This window comes from Herpailurus yagouaroundi, unplaced genomic scaffold (assembly GCF_014898765.1).
Source record: "Herpailurus yagouaroundi ecotype Mexico unplaced genomic scaffold, PumYag 29, whole genome shotgun sequence".
Taxonomy (NCBI): domain Eukaryota; kingdom Metazoa; phylum Chordata; class Mammalia; order Carnivora; family Felidae; genus Herpailurus; species Herpailurus yagouaroundi.
The window spans coordinates 10,609,756-10,631,796 of NW_024412377.1; the positions used below are offsets into that span (position 1 = coordinate 10,609,756).

General features: G+C 42.2%; 1 protein-coding gene across 1 annotated transcript in view; it reads right to left on the reverse strand.

The window, feature by feature from the left end:
* The window catches only part of DNAH5 (dynein axonemal heavy chain 5), a 291,695-nt gene that overhangs the window by 204,650 nt on the left and 65,004 nt on the right, over window positions 1-22,041 (reverse strand). Inside the window, exons 2-11 of the mRNA XM_040494117.1 lie at window positions 19,032-19,166; window positions 15,557-15,641; window positions 12,203-12,363; window positions 10,785-11,006; window positions 8,024-8,161; window positions 6,858-7,034; window positions 5,761-5,874; window positions 4,704-4,811; window positions 2,240-2,362; window positions 1,443-1,658 (exon numbers count right to left, since the gene is read on the reverse strand). Of these exons, the coding sequence (XP_040350051.1) occupies window positions 1,443-1,658; window positions 2,240-2,362; window positions 4,704-4,811; window positions 5,761-5,874; window positions 6,858-7,034; window positions 8,024-8,161; window positions 10,785-11,006; window positions 12,203-12,363; window positions 15,557-15,641; window positions 19,032-19,166 (1,479 nt within the window). The remainder of the gene's footprint in view (window positions 1-1,442; window positions 1,659-2,239; window positions 2,363-4,703; window positions 4,812-5,760; window positions 5,875-6,857; window positions 7,035-8,023; window positions 8,162-10,784; window positions 11,007-12,202; window positions 12,364-15,556; window positions 15,642-19,031; window positions 19,167-22,041) is intronic.

The following is a 22,041-nucleotide window of genomic DNA, read 5'->3' on the forward strand; positions in this document are numbered from 1 at the left end:
CCTGCTATATAAAAAAGGTCTTTTCTCTTACTCTCCTAAAATCTGGTCTACTCAGGAAATGAAAAAGATTCCTTATATTAGACTAAACTGTTAGAGTACAAAAACTAATGTGTGGCAGTAGATTTTGCGATTCTTTTCAAATTCGAGTACAAAAAAAAAAAAAAAATTAGCTTTTAATATCACTGTCCCCAAACAAGAAAAACTTAACTATATCAAGACTAAGAATTCAAAACCCATTTTGTTCGGAAATTGTTTTTCAAAACTCTTCAAAACATTATTAGATCATTGTGCCTGCTTTAAAAACTAAGATTAGTTACACACCTACCCTTACAAGATAAAGCAGTTAAAAATCAAAATAATTAGAAACTGTTGGGCTAGGGGCGCCTGGGTGGCTCAGTCGGTTAAGCATCCGACTTCGGCTCAGGTCACGATCTCGCGGTCCGTGAGTTCGAGCCCCGCGTCGGGCTCTGTGCTGACAGCTCGGAGCCTGGAGCCTGTTTCGGATTCTGTGTCTCCCTCTCTCTGACCCTCCCCCATTCATGCTCTGTCTCTCTCTATCTCAAAAATAAATAAACATTAAAAAAAATTAAAAAAAAAAAGAAACTGTTGGGCTAAATTAAAATCTTTTATTTCGCTAAAATACGTCCCTTTTATTTTGCTAACATAGGTCCAAATAAAAAGATTAAATGCAGCCATAATCAGATGCACCCAGAACTCAGCGTCAGTTAGTGCCTGAAGCACAGTATATGTTTCATTAAATATTTCTTGCACGAATAAATGAAATAATAAGTTATATTTAAACATTTTTCTTGTGCTAATGAAAATGCTCTTACTAATGATTAATTTTAGACTATGGGTAAGTCATTCTCATAATCACATACCTGAGAAGAACATATTAGCACCCTTACACAATTCTCAAATAGATTTAATTTCTTTTTTTTTTTTTTTAATTTTTTTTTTCAACGTTTATTTATTTTTGGGACAGAGAGAGACAGAGCATGAACGGGGGAGGGGCAGAGAGAGGGAGACACAGAATCGGAAACAGGCTCCAGGCTCTGAGCCATCAGCCCAGAGCCTGACGCGGGGCTCGAACTCACGGACCGCGAGATCGTGACCTGGCTGAAGTCGGACGCTTAACCGACTGCGCCACCCAGGCGCCCCTAGATTTCATTTCTTTATTGTTCAAGGGTCATGAGCTTATGTCTAACATTACAGATTATTTGAATCATTCTAAATATACGTACTTGTACAAGATATTAAAGTTTTAGTTACAGAAAAGGTAGGAAATTTAGTTTTAAAGGACAGAACCTCGGGGGCGCCTAGCTGGCTCAGTCAGTGGAGCGTGCAACTCTTAATCTTGGGGTTGTGAGTTCAAGTCCCACGTTGGGTATAGATGTTACTTAAAAAAAAATAAAATCTTTAAACAAAAATAAAGTACGGACCTGGTATTTAGTGACCATGTCTTCCAGCCCCTCAATTTTAGAATCTTGCAGGACTGAGTATGTCCTGAAGGTTGTAAAGATGTCTATTATCTTGACAAGACGTCGGTGGAAAGTTTCAAATTTTCCAAAAATATACATCTCACTAAATTCAAATTGTTTCTCATTTGGATCGTGTTTAAGCTTTTGTTTTGTCTTGTGAAAGCAGCGCTGGTATTCCTTAAAATTAAAAACCAAAATATTAGAAAGGGAACATAACCCAGGTTATCAACCTTATTCTCTCACGTGGAAGAAGCTGTAAATTCAGGGTGGAACTTCAAACCCCGTCGGTGTCATGCCTTGCATGTGCCCATTCTTCAGCTGGCAATGTCATCATTTCCTAACTCCCAATCTAGCAAATTACTAATTATTCATGAGGCAACGCAAAGGCACAGCCTTTCCACTTGATCCCACCGTGTTAGCATTAGCCTAACTCGGTGTCTAACTCCCAATTCATCCTCAAGAAACTAAGCATTTTCTTAATGGTTTCTTAATGGGTTTCTCAAGAAACCCAGCATTTCTGGGACTGAGTGTGGCGTCAGGACATCACAGGGCCCCAAAACAGCAGAATAAGTGCATAAATTTTGAGAGCAGATTTATTAACATTCAATTTTCTTCACAATAAAGAATTACTCTTTTACAAAAAGAATTACTTTTCAGCAATCAACAATGATAATTGCTAAATGATTTAAGATGCATCAGCAAAAACCACATAAAAATAATAAAATAGTATCTAAACGTGTTATTAAGCTGACCGTTACCTGCTTGAGTTTAATTGCAGACAATATCTTTTCCACAACAACATCTTGCGGCTGGCTCCAGATGGACGCAGTTCCATTGTTGGTAATGTAGGCTTTACATGCAGATATCATCTGATTCGTCACCTGGAATTTCCCAATAAAATGGTGCTAAGTACATAAAACAGCCATCACTCATAAACTGAACTGGAGGGTCCTTGACTCCTCTACCTCTCAGGGTGTGCAATCTGTGACCTTGACACTAGGTTTCTTTTTTTCCATCACAGCCATGATCCAGCACTAACACGTTTTTTGCCCCAGCCCTTTTTTTGCCCCAGCTCATTTATACAAAAGACAAACAAAAATTATTTCTATTTCAGGTGTACAACACGATCCGTTATATTCATATGCAGAGTGAAATGATTACCATGATAAACACATGTACCACCTCACAGTTTAACACTGTGTGTGTGTGGTGTGTGTGTGTGTGTGTGTGTGTGTGTGTGTTGAAAAGATGTCAGATCTGCTCTCTTACCAACTTTTGAGTACACAATACAAGTATTACTAACTATGGTAGCTATGCTGTGCATTAGATTCCTCAGAATTTATTCATCTTATAACTGAGAGTTGTAGCATCTCCCTGTTGCCCACACTCCCCAGCCTCTGGCAACCACCCTTCTACTCTCTACTCCCATTTGTTCGTCTTTTTTCGATTCTAACATGTACTGTCAAAATCATTTGTGAAATCACAGAGTTGGAAGCGCTGTGGCCAATCAACAATTCAGGCCCCCTGGTTTATGCAGGATGAACATCTCGACCAACCAGGAGAGAATTCACTTCCCTGTCTGAAAGCTGTTGAGAGTTCCCCCAGTCTCCTTCGGTAGGCCGCTCTAACATGTAACTCACAGTCTCCAAGTGCCATGGAAAGGACTGTCCACCTGACCATTTCATGACACCAGGAGCTGTAGCAGAAATGTCAAAAAGGAGAAGAAGAGAATAGAGTCAAGCTGACATCCGTAACCACTAATATTTTATCCATTCCTCCAAACTGCAAAAAAAAAAACTTCAGAACTTTCTTATGACTTTTTTATAATGTAAAAGGAAAATCAGATGACTATGTACGCATGGAATGGCAAGATGTCTGGGACGGGCAGTGCAAAGGCTGGAAGAGAGTGTGGAACAAGATGGGTGTCGTGCAGACAGAACCTGGGCGACAGGGACTTGGGGGTCTGGTGCATAATTCTCTGTCCTTTGTACCCATCTCAAAATTTCCATAATGAAAGCTTCTCCAAAATTAGATAAATGATGGTTTCACAATTTTGTTCAAAAACAAGCCTTGAGGATAATATGCATGAAGTCTGGAGCGATGATACAAATTGGCTTTGGAGGCTCCTTCTCAGGGAATATCCCTCACGATCCTCCCATGTCTTTTTAACATGGGAAGAAGTGGAGCAAGAATCTCATGGATTTCCCCCCTTTCTCTACCTGAACTGCCTGACTGAGAGCAAAGGGGGCCTCCTGTCCAGTTCTCAGGCTGGACGTACCCCTTCCCAGGAAGAACCATGCCTCCTACTATGCGAGCATTCACAACACAAGTCCTGATGAGGCAGAAATGCCTCTATTTTAGCACAACATTTAAAACTTTCACCTTGGTGATGAAAGTCATTTACTTCTTAGAGACTGTTCAACATGGGGAAAGCAACAGTGCTCACCATAAACGCTTATGAGTTAGGACATACGGTTTAAACATCGTTATGTTTTTTGGCAGAATCATTACAATTGCTTTAGGATTACTGAAATGTTGCAAGTGGCTTTTATGACCATGATAACTGTTCTAATAACACCAAGTAAACAACTGTGGCATCAAATAAATTTGGAAAAGTGGCACATAAAAAACAGGAGAAAGCCAGTTAAATATAGTTTTTCTTAATTAAAATTTACCCAAAAGGAATAAATAATGTGCTAAATAACATAGAGAAAGAAATTCCAAAAACTCTTTGTTAAAATTTTATTATATAAATAACACAATTATTGGGGTGCCTGGGTGGCTCAATCAGGTAAGTGTCCGACTTCGGCTCAGGTCATGATCTCGCAGTACATGAGTTCGAGCCCCGCATTGGGCTCTGTGCTGACAGCTCAGAGCCTGGAGCCTGCTTCGGATTCTGTGTGTCCCTCTCTCTCTGCCCCTCCCCCGTTCATGCTCTGTCTCTCTCTATCAAAAATAAATAAACATTTAAAAAATTTTTTTTAATTAAAAAAATAGCCCAATTATTTATTATAATAATTATTTTGGGAAATAATGCTTTATGATTTGTAAGAATCAGCCTCACGAATACACTTAATTCTATATCTATTTTACAGATTAAATTTTTTTTTAATTGTAGGATACATAGACATTGAATTGTGCCCACATGGTAATTTCTAATTATCAAAAAATCAACATTGCAAAAAAATACAAGTGACCATGGGATCTATGCTACGAACTTACCTTTACAAACAGAGACGTGATCTTCTCAGAGGTGTTATAGTAATGGGAAATACTATAGATCATTTTAATTGCATTTATAAGTGTAGGGATAGCATCAACCATGGATATCTAGAAGACACCACAAAAGTTTTCAGAGAAACAAATACCAAATTCAGCAAAATTCTGATAGTATAACCATTCACTCTTCATTAGAATAAAATTAGCTAAGAGATTTTTAGTTAAATTTTTAAAATATTATCTAACACTCCACATAGATGTATTTAAAGGTAATTTCATTTTTATTAGTCATATGCAGTTAATCAAATTTGTTTCAATGCAAGAAACATTAACTGTCTGTTAATGACAAGGTTAACATTAATTTTGTAATCAATAAAAGCAGGCACTCCCTAAAGTTAAAAGATAAAACACCAACCGATAACTTTTCCAACACCTCTTTGAGTATCATCCAGAATGTCAATTACAATACTCAATGGAAACCGGAATACGCAAAAAAGATTCTAAAATATAATATTGCATATCCATCTCAGAGAGATCAACAGATAGACAGACAGACAGATACAGATAAATATATACATATGTACAGTTGACCCTTGAACAATGAGGGGCCAGGCACACCAATCCCCATGTAGTTGAAAATTCATGCATAACTTTTGACTGCCCCCCACAACTTAACTACTAATAGCCTACTGTTGACTGGAAGTCTTACCGATAATATAAACAGTTGATTAATACATATTTTGTATGTTTTATGTATTACATACTATATTTTTACAATAAAGCAAGCTAGAGAAAAGAAAATGGTAAGAAAGATAAAATATACTTTCAGCAATATACTGTATTTTTTGGAAAAAAAACCTCATGTGTAAGTGGACGCACGCCGTCCAAACCCATGTTGCTCAAGGGTCAACTGTATACATATAAAATTTTCTTGAGACTAAAAGGAGGTTTCTAAGACTTTTCCAACAAACTTTAATATTAATGAACCAAACTCCATCCTCGATTCCGCCAGTGCAAAAGGTTTACCAGCAGACTAAGCAAGTAGATTTCTTCAACTCACAGGGTCACTAGTGTACAAGGGGTCACAGCATTTTTCAAGTGTGTACAAATATTTGACATTGTCCTTCGCTTCATTAGCTGCATCAGTGATTCGAATATCCAGCTCCCGCCAAGTCTAAGCACAAGACAGGAAAGCAATTTTTATGCAATTATTATAAAGGAACTTCCAATATAACAGCTGCTAACAGCCACCACAGGTCTGTTGTGTCAGACTTCCAGTTTATGCTGTGCATCTCACATAAAACTGAATCCACAGGAGTGAGGGGTATGGCCACGTTGGAGAGCGATTTAAACTTTTTGGCCGCATGTTTAAAGGTATCTCTTTAAGGCCTTCCCTTATAAAATCTACTCGCTAACTAGGACAGAGCATCAAGAGGGCAGCACCTCCATTTGAACCCACACTTTCTCTCCTCCACTGGCTCCTGGATCCATCGTGCACCTCACTCCCATACTTTGTATGGTAAGAACCGAAGGAAGCCTCCAGCCCACAGCGAGCAAGAAACTGAATCCTGCAATGACCTCATGAGCAACTTGGAGGCAGATCCTCCCCCCAGGTGAGCCTCAGATGAACCAACACCCTGACTGTGACCTCAGGAGAGATCCTGAGTCAGAGGCACCCAGGTGAGTTGCCCCTAAATTCCTGACACACAGCCCACAGACTGGGATGTAATATATGTTTGCTGTGTTACGTTGCTAAGTGTTAGGGTAATTTGTTACAGGGGGATATAAAACGAATATACTAGGGCTAATATATATATATGTGTATATATATATATCAAAGTAAGTTTTTGTTATTACAACTCCTGGTTAGTCTGAATTCAAAATATATACATAATCATGATGTGAAGCTACATCTTAATTACATGCAATGCTCTCTAATAATACATATACATACATGCACACCAGCCAACAAATACTCTTAATTCAAAGGCAATGTCCACAGTACCCAGAATTATAAAAGGGCAAGATTATCCAGCCTTCAAGTTTTTTCATAAAGGTATAACAACATTTTTCTGTTCCTAGTTACTCTATGACATGAAAATACACACAGAGAATTTTCATTCCCGTTTCATAAAGCAGAAAGAAATGGCGGACAACCTTCAGAAGTTTAGACCTAGCAGCAGCAAGCATTGCCAAGACAGCCTTCACATCCGGGCCTTTTAATTGATCCAAAAGGTAGTTAAATTTGGACAATCTTTTCTTCCAGTGCTCCAACTCTGCTCGGGGCCCGAGGTCATCTGCTTCCTTACGCAGCTGGTTGTTTTCAGCAAGGACCTGATAATGCACGGCAGAACTGTGAACCTCTGAATAGGGCTGGCGGTATGAAAGTTATACACTGGGAAATAAATCAATTATGCTTTCTGAATCATGATATATTTGTATTCATTTGCATGCTTCAAGGGACAGCCTTTTACTTGCATCCATTTTTAAAACTTCAACAAAAATTTAGTGAACATGCTCAAATTGAAAACTACTTATTTAGAAAGTTCTAATGAACTTTTGGAGGACCTGACCTCAGAACATTTCCTTGACTCTTCACTTACCGTATACCCTTAGAGCAATATAACCTTGGAAAGTCTGCATGCCTTAACTTAGTTAACTTTCATTGTTAACTGTTGGTTAATTTTCATTACTTTTTGATTAAATGTCTGCCAACACTTCGGATTTTTCTGAAAATGTTTTTCTAAGCTTTTTTTTTTTTTTTTTTTTAAGTCTCGAGCTTCCTTTTAGAAGGCACACTGACTGGAAAACTCCTTGTACTTCTACAGAGATTCTCTGTAAAATACACCTTGAGAAAAAAAAAAATTGACAAAGTGCAGTCTTCTTGTTACATTAAGTATTTATCAACGTTTATTTATTTTTGGGACAGAGAGAGACAGAGCATGAACGGGCGAGGGGCAGAGAGAGAGGGAGACACAGAATCGGAAACAGGCTCCAGGCTCCGAGCCGTCAGCCCAGAGCCCGATGCGGGGCTCGAACTCACGGACCGCGAGATCGTGACCTGGCTGAAGTCGGACGCGCAACTGACTGCGCCACCCAGGCGCCCCACATTAAGTATTTAAAGTTACTTGCTTTCCTCTCTTCAAATTTTTTACTATCTCTTCTTAACCAATGACCATAAATGAAAACCACACTGAACTCCTCACCTTTTTAGGGACTCGTCAAATACTTAGGCAAATGGGAATGGCAAAAGATATACCGTCTTCCATTGACTAGTTCAGTAACGTAGCATCTGAAGCTGATGTTTGCTTTCTGAAAATTACCTGTTCTGTCTGTTTGATCCATACTCTCATACAAGCTTCTATTTTCTCCAGAGTCTCGGGGTTATGAGCTAGACTCAAGTAGTCTATCGGCTCCTTCAGGGTTTTCAGTTCAAATACGTCACACTTTTGAAGGCTCACCTAATTAAAATGAAAGTTAGACAGTTAAGATGATGCTAATTTTATTTTTTAATGTTGATTTATTTATTTTGAAAGAGAGAGAGAGGAAGGGACAGAGAGAGAGGGAGAGAGAATCCCAAGCAGGTTCCGCACTGCCAGCATAGAGCCCGACACAGGGCTCCAACCCATGAACTGTGAGATCATGACCTGAGCTGAAATCAAGAGTTGGATGCTTAACCAACTGAGCCACCCAGGCACCCCATGATGATGCTAATTTTAAAACACACACACACACACACACACACACACACACACACACACACACGTAAACACACACTTCTGGTTCATCCCCGGGGTCAGAAGGATCTTAAAATTTTCTCTAAACTACCCTGTTCCCTGAAGAAAGATCTCTGAAAGCATAGTGTGATACATAATGCTCAGTCCTCCCTGTGAACTAGAGATGACTGAGGGCAGATTTGGGGTCATAAAACAGAAAGAGTGAACTAAAGAGAGAGAGTCATAATACCACAAATTTTGGGAATTAATAGGGAATTTAGAAATTAAAGAGTCAACTCACAAAACCAAAGAACATGGGGGAGCTTCAAGGTAATTGACTGGGGGAAGGGTAATTTCTAATGCATTACATTCTTTTTTTTTGAAACTAACCAGATGAAAAGATTCTCCTGTCCTTAACCAATAGCATCCATATAGTTTGCAAGTTTAATGGCAAACACATGGATTCATTTCAGGGGAGGAAGGAGGAAGAGGATAGAGAAGGAGACGTGTTGGATTTTGACTTGACAAAGAAACTCAGCACATTTTTGCACACAGATAAATGGACCTCAATATTTGCTCAGGACATTTTCTCCTGGGAAAGTGCACCTGGCATTGTGAATGCCTAAATTCAGGTTTCAGGCCAATCCCACTTTAGCAACAACAGAGCTAGTACGTTTCTCTCAACTGGTTCAGAACCAGCAGGAAGGGGCGTGGTTATTTGTCATCCTCAAATGCCCATATGGTCAAGGAGCCACAACACAAGGCCCAGGCCCTAAGGGCTTCTTGGTAACTGAGGTAAAACCAAAGAGTTCACTAGGAGATGTGGCAGGTGAATGGTGCAGGCTGGGAGTGAAGGGCACCAGATGCTGAGTTCAGACCAGCAGAGAGAAGCCTATAGGGCGAGTCAGAGCACCTGCTACGAGGGCCTGCTGAAAGGGGACCCTGTAACCCCTGGATGGCCCCCTCAAGGTTTCTCGTTTCCTTCACTTGGCTTCCAAATAAAGCCCTGCCAGCTCTAACTTCACCTGATGGCCTCTGGCCCTGATGGCCTCTAACCTTACCTGATGGCTCCCATGCCCACCGCTGCTCTATGGGGCTATGTCCCATCTACATGGAGCTCAGAGACACCACTCTGTCCTCCTAGAACCTAGCCTCCCCACTCTGTTTTTCACTTTGCTACCCTCCGACGGGGCTCTGAAAACCCACCAGGGCGGGCACGTGCCTCTGCTCCCCTGTGCCCTTGCTCACGCTGCCCCCAGCCTGGAGGAACCTCCCAGCATGCCGCCACCCCTCCCCCCGCCACACTGCATCTTCCACCTGCCACTTCTGGAGCCATCTTTGGTTTTACAGGGGAGGGCTCTGCTCTCCATGAAGCGGCACTACCTCCCTTCTATGTGGAGATCCATCCACTTTTTTTAATACCTAGACCACAATATGACATGGGACCATATGAAAGCACTGCTTTTTCAAGTAGAACAACAATCTAACTTGCTTCAGCTTGCGGTTTAGTATATAGGCCTGCATCAGAGTTCACTACACATAGAACTCAGATATTAGGCGGAATCAACCCGCTCCCATCTGGATGAAATTTACTCCACTCCCCTATTCCATATCCTCTAGAAAGCCTGATGTCTCTCTCCCAATATCCCAATAGGTCCCAATGCTTCTCAGTCTCCTCTGGAGAGGAGTGAGTAACACTCCGTCATTGGTATCACAGGCTACATTTCTGTCTCCCATTCGTGCCTGATCGGGGCTATCGCCATCACGGTCTTGCATCCACCACCATCTGCCCCAAGTAATGTGTAACACGGGCTTCCAGTAGATTGCACAAATTTTAAAGAAGCTAGATCTCACATTTGCCAAACTTATTCTTAAAGGCCCTTTTGGTCACAGGCTTAACCGCAGGACCCAACGCACTCCCTCCAGATACGTCAACTGCTCTCTCCTCTTCAGGATTTCCTCCATCCCTACCCATCACCCACCACCCACCACCCAGCACCCCCACACACACACACACGCATGGGCACACACTCTCCACATTCTCTGGGTCCAGATTCCTTTCCTTCTAGGACAAACAGTGATGCCACAAGCATTTCATTCACTTCTCTTTGCAGTCAAGCATGCGATGTGACTGAATGAAACCCTCCATCGTGGCCAACACTTCCGATGCATTGATCACTCCAAACCGTAAGAATTTACATCTAGCTACCACCACCACCTCTGGGAGGAGCAATAAAAATGCCCATAAAATTTTTTCAAGATTTGCCAGGCAGAGGAATTAAGACCATCCAACAGAAGCATTACACACTTACATGTTGATTTGTTCACCATCTGATAACTTTTGAAGGAAGAACTTATTCATTCTTACCTTCTCCTTCAAGCTCTCCTGTGCGCCCGACAGGACGCCCACAAAGCCTTCCAGAGAGCTCAAGAACTCCTGCCGAATGCTGGATGCTTCCTGAAGACCCTCGAGCTCGCCCCAGCCATGGCTCGTGGCCCTGAGAGCGGGAATGAAGATGTCCGACAGCAAATGCCTCACGCTGTTGAGCAGGCCCCCATCCGCGGTATCTAACATATTAAAGCTCACCTCCTGGAACACAGGAGATCCCCTGCTGTAAAAATTATCTGCAATTGCAACATAGCTACTAGGTCATTTCTGAATGCTGCTCATTAACCAAATAGCCCGCGTCGGTCAATGAAGACCAACCAAATGAGAAAAGCAAAACTGCTTACTCGGAACTTGCTATAGCAAGAGTCGGCCACCAACACCCGCATTTCGGAAGACACTTAAAAGCAGGCAGGGGAGCGGGAAAGCCTTCTAGTGGAGGAAAGAGAAGCTTTCAGGCATGTCCTGATTGGAGGCTGCTGGTGTGGGGGACCTGGAGGCGGCCCCTAGAAGTGGGGCATCCTGTGTGATCCGCGAGGGGTGCATATTTGGCTTTCTCCAGCCCCAGGGAAATAGGCTGGGGGTACAGACAAAAATTAGGGAGGCCGACAGTCACGAACCAAATGCTGGCACTACTGGCCAATTTGTCACAGCGACTCTTGTGCGGCTGCCCCGCAGGCTTCCTGCGACTCTGACAGTACAGGCTGGCTCCCTGGATTGTTTCCTTGATAAGGGGGTTGGCTCCCTGGACAGGTTGCTGCCAGTTACAGGTCAAAATTCTGCTTTACGTGCGGTCTGGCCTTTGTTTGTATGTTCAGTCTCTCAATCCAGTAAATTATTTTTTGATGCCCTGGTTAAGACCTAAGCTTTATACTATTCCAAATCGCGATCATCAAAATAAAAACCTGAAATAAACAGAACACGACACGTCTACCGGTTTACTTGCTCCAAGCAGATAATGCCCCCATCGAGGGCAGAGGAGACATGCACTTTATTTTGCACATACACAAAAAAATTATATATCCATTATTACAAATCTTACTTTAAATGTATGAAATTTGCCATTAAGTAAATAATGTACGGGCCATTATTTTTTAAAGGAAAGACTTCACTGTATCACACACACACACACACACACACACACACACACACATGCACGCAAATACATATACATAATGTTATATCAATTTTTGTTAACAAACTGAATATTAAGTCCTATAACTCAACAGATTTAAAGGAAATGTCTTGTTTGCTATGAATGCTCTTAGAAATACTTCTTTGAAAGTAGTTTTAGATAGTTAATGAAAACAGTGGTTACCTCTATAGGGAAGGATTTTTTTTTTTGTAGAATTTACATGATTTTGGGTCATTTGGGGTAAAGGATTACTCCAGCCCCTTACCCTATGGATGTTCTCAGGGGTGACAGCTCTGGAAGGGTCAGTCCTGATGAAGAACACACATACTCCAGTAAGAGCCACATCTTTTCCCTCGGTCACAAACACCTTCGGTTTTTTAATCTTTTCAGAAAGAGAAGTCACTCCCCCTGGAGAGCCAAGTTGTCCTACAAATGCAAAAGAATTTCAGTTTCACAAATGCTACTTACGGTCCATATGGTTGTCTCTTGGAATGAGTTTCCTTGTTAAAATAGTGTCGCGTTGACTCATCCATGTGCCCTGGAAGGTCTGCTGCCTGGACCATCTCTAGCCTGAACCCTGAAGGGATCTAAAAGGAGGTGACTGTTTCCAGATCACAGGTGTATTTCAAAAAAGTGTTGCTCCAGCAAAAAACAGGAATGAGGGGCGGCTGGGGAGCTCAGTCAGTTAAGTGTCAGACTTCAATTCAGGTCAAGATCTCCCAGTTTGTGAGTTTGAGCCCTGTGTCAGGCTCTGTGCTTATAGCTCGGAGCCTGGAGCCTGCTTCGGATTCTGTGTCTCTCTCTCTCTGCCCCTTCCCTGCTCACACTCTGTCTCTCTCTCTCTCTCTCTCTCTCAAAAATAAATAAACATTAAACACACACACACACACACACACACACACACACACACACACACAGGAATGAGAGGCACAGGAATGAGAGAGTTTGGTCCAAAGCAGATTCTTGCTGAAGCTACAATAGTCATTTTCATCCACAACAGGCCACAAGAGAGGCCTGGGGGAGGAGCAAAGAGGGAGACAGTACCTGTTGCATGTGCTGGGTGTCAGCTCCTCTGCTTGGTACCTTATCTACGTTATTAAAGTCACTACCACCTTAAAGGCAGCGGTAGCCTGTCCCATGTCACAGCCAACAGGTGGTAAGAGTTGAGATCAAAAAACTAGCTTTGACTATAGAACTCCAGACCCCTGCAGCCCCCTCAGTATCGTGCTAGAGTCAGGAGAGCAATGGGATGAAGGGCGTGGGCTCTAGAGTCAGACCCCCAAGGCGTGAGTCTCCTCCGCTGCCCTTCATGGCCATGTGACCTTGGCAAAGATACCTAGTCTTTCTGTGCCTCAGTCTTCTCATCTGAAAAATTCGAATAATACCCCTAGAAGCTAGCATCTGCAATTGTTGTGAGGATTAAATGAGTTAATACATGTGAAGCCCTTAGAAAAGCACATAAAAACACTAGGCCAATAAGCATTACCATTATTATTATTTGAAAATTGTATTTTCGGTCGTCGAAGCATGTAGCTCATTGAGTGGACCATTTATGCACACAGAGAGAGCCAGTGCCCTTGTCCGCCCATGGAAGTTGGAGCTCTCCAAGCAGATCGGTAGCTCAAGCAAGGTTATCAGGGGCGGGAGCACAGTGCCAAGGGAGGGACCTGGGGAAGAACGTGGACTGCAAGCTGAATCCTGAAACCCTGCAATTAGAACCTCTAGGAGGAACCTCCCCCCACGCAACCAAGTTCTGCCCCCACGGTGCCGGGCTAGAGACTGGTGCTGGGGCTTTGGCAGCGAACCCGCCCAACAAAGATAACCAGCAGATATGCCTCACCGGGAGGACAACACGTCACCGCGGGATGTGCAGCGAACGCTCCCAGGGCCCACAAGAGCAAGGGCCCGGGGAATCAAGGTCAGCCAACTTGTGACAGTGCTAGTGCTGCTCGAGTAAAAGCTTTCCTGCCACCTCGTCCCTCTTGTGCCTGCCCTACCTCAAGCCAGAGCCGTGGTTTGCACAACGTGGACAGGAGCAGAAGGTTAACTTGAAGGAGCAGAGGAGGACCATATGCTTCTCTCCTCCTGTGACTACTGACCTTCAGCGGTCCCTGCTTGGAACCTTGGGGGATGGCGGAAGGAAGTGGGTGAGCCAGCAGTGGAGAAGATTTAACTTTAGATCAACTCATTTTGATCAACTGGATAGTTTTAGTTTCTGCACTGAGACAGTATTTGTAATGTGAAGCAACCATAGGAACATTTCCTATCTAAGAATATCCAGGACAGTCATGGAATGGTCTCAGTGTTGATCCAAGGTCAAAAGGTTAAAGCCAGTCCCACGGTAAAGGTCTAAAGGGAGAGCGGGGAGCGAAATTAAATTATGTTTACATCCCGTGAACCCTCCTCATTCACTGTTACATTTACACGCGAACCCTGAACTCCACCCAGTGCACATTTTGTAGATAACTCAACATCCCATTTGACTTTATGTTTGTCAGACTGGGATAGAATTAGAAATTTCTGTATTATTTTGATTTTTCGTTCAAAGTGTAATGGACTTTCTGGGTGCCTCAGTGGCTCAGTTGGTGAAGCGTCTGACTTTGGCTCAGCTAATGATCTATCTCACGGTTTGTGGGTTCAAGCCCCGTGTTGGGTTCTGTGCTGACAGCTCAGAGCCTGGAGCCTGCTTTGGATTATGTATCTCCCTCTTTTTCAGCCCCTGCCCCGCTCACACTCTGTCTCTCTCTCTCTCGCTCGCTCTCAAAAATAAATAAACACTAAAACAAAAATTTTTTTTAAAGTGTAATGGACTTTCTGACCACAAAATATCAGAAGAATAATTCTAGGAAAATCCCAATCACTTAGAGTATGCATGCATAATTTTCCCAGTTTTTAAACAAAAGAGCATAGTCATACTATATGCCAACAGCAATAACTATTTTCCCTTCAAAAAGGTTATAAAAAGATGAATGTAATATTTTAATATAATCATAATATATTTGTTTGTGCCCCTAGCTTGGCTTTAAAATTATATGAATCCACATAAACGGAGAATGGGAGATGCCAGTTGAATCCACACAAAGATTTGCAAATTTTCTTAAGTGAAAATAACTAAACTTGTCATTCCACATTACTCGTTTGAATCATAGTCGGTAGAAAATAAACATAATGTGATATTTAACTAGACAACTCATTATGCTTATTGGCAACAATTCCTCTGTTAAAAATAAATGGTGCCTATATAGAAAAGAAACAGATGCCCATAAAAAGTTCTAGAACATCACTGCATAGAATGAACTAGGATGTAAGGAAAAGAAGTCTCAAAATGTAAACTACTTTATTATTCCTCAATTACCAGCACAGCCTGAAAAGGAAAGCAAAATATCTCAAATGAAGTTAGAACAGCCAGGCTAGACAGCCATCATTATCCGTCCCTTTTCCTTGAGAACAAAATGGCACCTTGGCCTCACCCACCACACCTCACCACTGCCCATTCGTCCCATCTCCCAGCGTGGATGTAAGGGGCCTGGTCAGCTCTGAGAGTGGCTTTCTGCTTCAAGCCATCCTCAGATGAATCTGGCAACACGTTTCTGGCTTACGTCGCATCAAATTCGGATACCTGTATCTGCTACCTCCACGTCCTGATAGTAGAATATAAGGTGACGAAAACCTCCAGCAACAAAAAGCTGATCTATTCTTTCAATCTGTGAAAAAAGAAAAGGCAAGGTCACAACTCCGTTCTGAATTAGAAACCATATTTCAGTCAGCATTTACTATCATCTTTCTTCTTCATATAAAACTGCATCTAATGCAAAGCATACAGAAGGCGTCATGTATTTTTCAACCAATAAAACCACGAGAGAGTAAATGCCTCACCATAATAAACATGTAGTTCAAAGAAGGAATCCAATCAGTCATCAAAATATTTTCTACATACATGTTTGAAAAGATTGTCCTTCCATTTTTGCTAATTTCCGAAAGTGTTGAGCTGTTGAAAGCAGATATAAATATAGTGTTTCATTTTCACTCAATTGCAGATCAGAAGGGAGAACAAACCTTTCAAAACCTAATCTAACACACTAGAGGTAATTAATAGTAAACTGGAGTAATCACTGGAAAATGCCATGAGAACACATATGATCATGGAACATTCCATCCAACACCAGTCCAGAACTCAGTCCCATCCATGAGGTTCACTACACAACCAGAGGTCTGCCAACCGGCCTACTACCAGTGGAAGCACTTTTTAAAATCTTTTTAAACGTTTATTTATTTATTTTGAGAGAAAGTGTGTGCATGCAAGCTGGGTAAGGGCTGATAGGGAGAGAGAGAACCCCAAGCAGGCTCCATGCCCGTGTAGAGCCCAACATAGGACTCGAACTCATGAACCGCGAGATCATGACCTGAACCGAAATCAAGAGTCAGATGCTTAACCGACTGAGCCACCCAGGAGCCCCAGAAGCAATTTTCTTAAAGTCACTAGCACTGTTTTAAATTCAAATTGGAGGAAAAAGGATAAAATCTACATGCCCGTTAGCATGGCTACTGTCAAAAAAAAAAAAGAAAGAAAGAAAGAAAGAAAGAAAGAAAGAAAGAAAGAAAGAAAGAAAGAAAAAGATAAATGTCAAGGATGTGGTGAAATTGAAACACTTGTATACCCTTGGTGAGAATGTAAAATGGTGCAGTCCCTATGAAAACAGTATGGGAATTTCTCATAATATTAATATATTCCTCCATGATCCAGAAATTCCACTCCAGGTATATACCCAAAAGAATTGAAAGGAGGGTCGTGCAAAGATATTTGCACACCTCTCCTCACAGCAGCATTATCCACAGTAGTAAAAAGATGGACACAACGCCAACTGTTCATTAACAGATGAACGCATAAACAAAATGTGGCACAGAGATATGATGTATTATCATTCAGTCTTAAAAAGGGAAATTGACACAGGCTACAACACGGGTGAACCTTAAGGACATTTTGCTAAATAAAATAAGCCAGTCACAAAAAGACAAATACTGTAGGATTCCACTTATATAAGGCATCTAAAGTAGTCAAGTTCTTAGAGACAGAATGTGGGATGGTGGATTCCAGGGGCTGGGAGGGGCAGGGGGGAGCTGTTGTTTAATGGTATCGATTTTCAGTCTTGCAAGATGAAGAGATCTCAAGATGGGTTACACAACAGCGTGAATAAACTTCACACTACTGAACTGTTTACTTAAAAATGATTAAGATGATAAACTTTACATTCTACGTTATTACCACAATTTAAAATAAAACATTTGCGGGGTGCCTGGGTGGCTCAGTTGGTTGAGCATCCGACTTCGGCTCAGGTCAGGATCTCGCAGTTTGAGTTCGAGCCCCGTGTCGGGCTCTGTGCTGACCGCTCAGAGCCTGGAGCCTGTTTCACGTTCTGTGTCTCCCCTCTGCCTCTTCCCCACTCATGCTCTGTCTCTCAAAAATGAATAAACGTTAAAAAAAAAAATTTTTTTTAATGTTTTCAAACAACAAAATCTAGCCTGAAATTTTAAGTGTGAAAAAAATAAGCCCCCTCCAATTTCCACCATATTATAGATAAAACTATTATACATAAGGGAAAGCAAGTTGCCCTGGTTCCTTCATGACTCTTCTTTGATTGAGAATGCTGTCGGGCTGAGTGGGACGCCCTCGTTAAGATTAACTTCCAAGCCAAGAATCTGAAGGAGATACTTCCAAAAGGCCAGTACTGAAACTCCTGCCCCTCTTCTTTGCTTGGGAGACTGAGCCAGGACATTTTCTTTCAACCTCCAGGTTTTGACATTCCTGGTCTTGAATACGACACAACAGTTTGACCTGGGCTTCTTATAGTTCAGAACTTGTACTCGTTTATTCCCCTCACATGATCCCAAATCCAGATGGAGGGGTAGAGTTAAGCATTTCACCTCTCCAAGACTGAATCAGTTAAGTGACTGTCTCATTCTGTGCCTCCATTTTGGAGGAACAATATTATCTACCTCCTGGCATCATGAAAATTAAATGAGATTACAGATGAAAACCACTTAGATGAGACTCAAAATAAATATTCAACAAATGTTAGCTGGAAGGAAAAGGAGAAGGGCATTTCCTCAACCTCTAATTAACTCATCCTGCAGTCTAGCCATTTTAGTGTTGTCCACCCCTCACTGTTCCACTGACTCCTACTGATCCCACCAGACTGACATGGCAGGCAGGAACAAAGCCACCGGAGAACTGGAGCCAACTCATACTGGTTCATGACAGCCAATTGATCACAACCCTTTCCAACTAAGCCTTCAGTAGCATCATGTTCATAGTCTGGAATCAGCCATTGTGGCAGTATTAACACCACAGAAATCAACACTCAAAATAGCGCCCCCCTCTACCCTCTTGCTCAAAGCTGGTTGTTAAACATTTACAGGTATACCACTAAAAAGCATTATCAAGAGTGTGCCACCCCCATCAACAGAAAGAATTCTCTCTCCCTCTCTCTCTCTTTCTCTCTCTTTTTTTATGCTAATAAACCAAAACAAACAAACAAACAAAAACAAAAAAACCTTCAGAAACCATCATAGGGCTCCTGATACGCCTTCCTCAATGCTCATGAAATTATATCCTCCCATATTTTGATCTTCCCTCTGTAATCACACCCCAGATTTTGGAAGGAAATCACGGCAGAAAATGGAAGTCAAGCTCAGGAACAACAGAAACCAGATTCAGCTGCCAAAATTCAATCTCCCAGGTTAGAATAGGATAAACGCAAGACGAGATATATCAGAAGCTGAGAGAAGATTCTATGCTCCGACCTCAAGTTCCAAGATGGCACCCGAACCCAGCTTCACTGGATTCAGAAACAGGCAGACATTGCTGTCAGAACCATGGAACTTAAGTGACAGTTATAAGTACCCCCATTCAACATGAAGAGCTGGAGAGCCCTAACGTCAATCTGCCACCACCTGTATGGTCAGAATGGAATCCTGTCCATGTTAGAACAGACACCCTCCTCTGCAGCCCAGCACAGATCCTGCCATAGGACAGAGGTCAATAGGTTCTCTGTGCCCTCCATAATCAAGTCTGGGAACACTCAAGTGCATCTCACCTGATTCCCCTCAAGAATGGCATCTTCCACCTCAGTTTTGTCCAGGTCCACACAGGAAGCTACGATTGCAAATAAGTAGTCATGTCTGCCATCCAAGCGTGCCCGTTTCGCTTCCTTCTCTTCCTTCAGTCTTTGCTGTAAGAAAGGAACAAAAATGGTATGTGACAACTACTGTTCTCAGATGTATTCATTTTGTAATAACCGCATGAGACTGTTGCTTTTTTCAGGTCTTGAGTACTCACATAACAGACACCTTAATGGTACCAGTTTTAATCTTCCATTTTTAGAAATAATGTTATTCTGTTATGAAAATAAGATGTGCTCATCGTTTTGGAATTGTGTAATACAGATAAGCTAAAAGAAAAAAAATAAAAATCATCTGCCATCCAGAAATTATTACTGCAATTATTTTGTTCTAAACCTTTAGATTTATTTCTATGCATATATAAACATTCAAAAGACACACAAAAAAAGAGATCCCCATTTTTGTAAACATTCCCCAAGCCTTTAAAGTAATATTGTTCCACATTATCTCCTACCTTTATTGTTTGTCTACAGATTCATATCTGGTCTTGAAATTGATTTCTGAATACTAGTGCTTACCTTTAAACTGATTGTTAATTACAATACTAAGGCATGTGACCAATGTGGGCAGTTTGAAGCATATCCTTCCATATGCACTATGCTCATACAAACGTATGCAAATGTATACACACATCTGTATATTATACTATAAAATTTTCATACATATTCCCTTAATAATACACCACAGACCCTTTTCTACTTTAATACAGGCTATTCCTACCTGTGTGATAGCTGTAAACTATTCAACAATGTGGATGTACCATAATTGATTCAACCATTCTGCCACTGGTGGATATTCAGCTTCCAATTCATTTCTTGAATTAAGTACATTGCCTGAAACGCCAATGAGCAACACTAGGAAGAGAAAAGGTGGCCCCTCTTTTGTTCAACATACAGTTATTTAACCCCAATTATGTACCTGTGCTATAGAGGCACATGCTACCCAATGACGTCAAAAAATCTCATAGCCTGTTTGGCAGGATCTGAGCGGAAAGTATAAGCATGACAGGATGATATTATGGTTGCCACCAGGGCATCAGATCAAGGCAGGGACCTTTATGGGTCTTCAGAGAAGTTGCAAAAAGGAGGGTCCCCCACTCCAGCTTGGGGCTGAGGTAGCGATGACAAAGAACATTTTGGGAAGAGGTGGGTTGAACCTAGAGTGGAAGGGCAGTTGGCCACAGTCCCAGAAGGGAGGCATTTCTGCACGTGCAAAGGCCAAGTGGCGTAGGAAAGCAGAGCACACTTTGGAAACCACAAGGTAGCCAGGTTGACTGAACTAAAAAGGACTAGAAAGACATAATGGGAAATGAGAAAGCAGTCCGATCATAAAATATCTTGTGGGCCACATTAGGGAGTTCAAGTGTTATCCGAAGTCCATGGAGAATCACTGACGGGTTTCAGATCAGGGGAGATGTTAGCTGTCCATGCTGCAACAAAAAAAATCAGTCATTCTAGAATGGATAAAGAAGATGCGGTTTATATATACAATGGAATGGTACTTGGCATTGAGAAAGAATGAAATCATGCCATTTGCAGCAACGTGGATGGAACTGAAGGGTATTATGCTAAGTGAAATAAGTCAGGCAGAGAAAGACAGATACCATATGTTTTCACTCGTATGTGGATCTTGAGAGACTTAACAGAAGACCATGGGGGAGGTGAAGGGGAAAAAAAAGCTACAGAGAGGGTGGGAGGCAAACCATAAGAGACTCTTAAATACTGAGAACAAACTGAGGGTTGATGGGGGTGGAGGGAGGGGAAAGTGGGTGATGGGCATTGAAGAGGGCACTTGTTGGGATGAGCACTGGATGTTGTATGGAAACCAATATGACAATAAATTATATTTTTAAAAATTAGTCATTCTGTCAGCAGTGTGGAATGTGGATTGGAGCGACGCAAGCCTGGAGGCAGGAAAGCCAGTCAAGTGGCTTATGGTGGCATTCCCAGAGCCCAGGATGCACAGACCATTGGGAATGTGGCTCTGGAACTCAAGGGGAAGTTGCACTGTAGATCCAGATGTAGATACGGGTTCTCAGTGCAGCACAATTGATATTACAGGCCAGATCTTTCTTGTGAAGGGTAGTCCTGCACATTGTAGGGTGTTCAGCAGCACCCTTGGTCTCTTCCTTCTGGATGCCAGGAACTCCCTACTACTGAGCTGTAAGAATGAAAAATGTCTCCAGACTGCCAAACATCCCGTGTGTGACACAATCACTTCCTGCTGAGAATCACTGATACGGTAGAGACAGAGACAGTCAAGACGGTACCTTTTGGGGTTACGCAGTGCACAACCTGCACGATTATGTTATCAGTCCTTTCATCCAGTAGGGGGTATGTGCGTACTAGATATTCAGTAGACACTTGTCAAATGAATAAATCGAACTTTAAGCCATGAGTGCAGATATGATTTTCTAAGAAAGGAATGGAGAATGAAAAGCGAGGTGAAGAGCCTCGGGACGCACCAATATGCCAGGAGCAAGTAGGGAAGAACAGCCCACGGAGACAAGTGAGGATAGTGGGCAGACAGGCAGAAAGGGAACAAGCAGGCCGCACCACCAATACACCACAGAGCCAATAGTGCTAATGCTATAGCGGAGCGGTGGGGTCAGTTAGGGTTTCCTTAGTAACTAATTGTGTTTACAAAAGGGGCTATAGCATCCCACAGCCCCTTGGCAAAAGGATCATGCCATTCACCTCTCCTCCTCTTGAAGGTGGCTGGCCCTGTGACCAGTTTTCACCAAAAGAACATGGGGAAAAGTAAGACTGTAAACCTGCCTAAGCTAATCCTGAGGAGAGCTTCAGCTTCTGCCTTTGCCCTTGGAAATGCTCCCTGAGAACCCAGCTACCATGCTGTGATAAGTCCAAGCCACATGGGGAGACCACATGGAAGAAAAACCAAGGCGTTCTGGTCAATAGCCCCAGC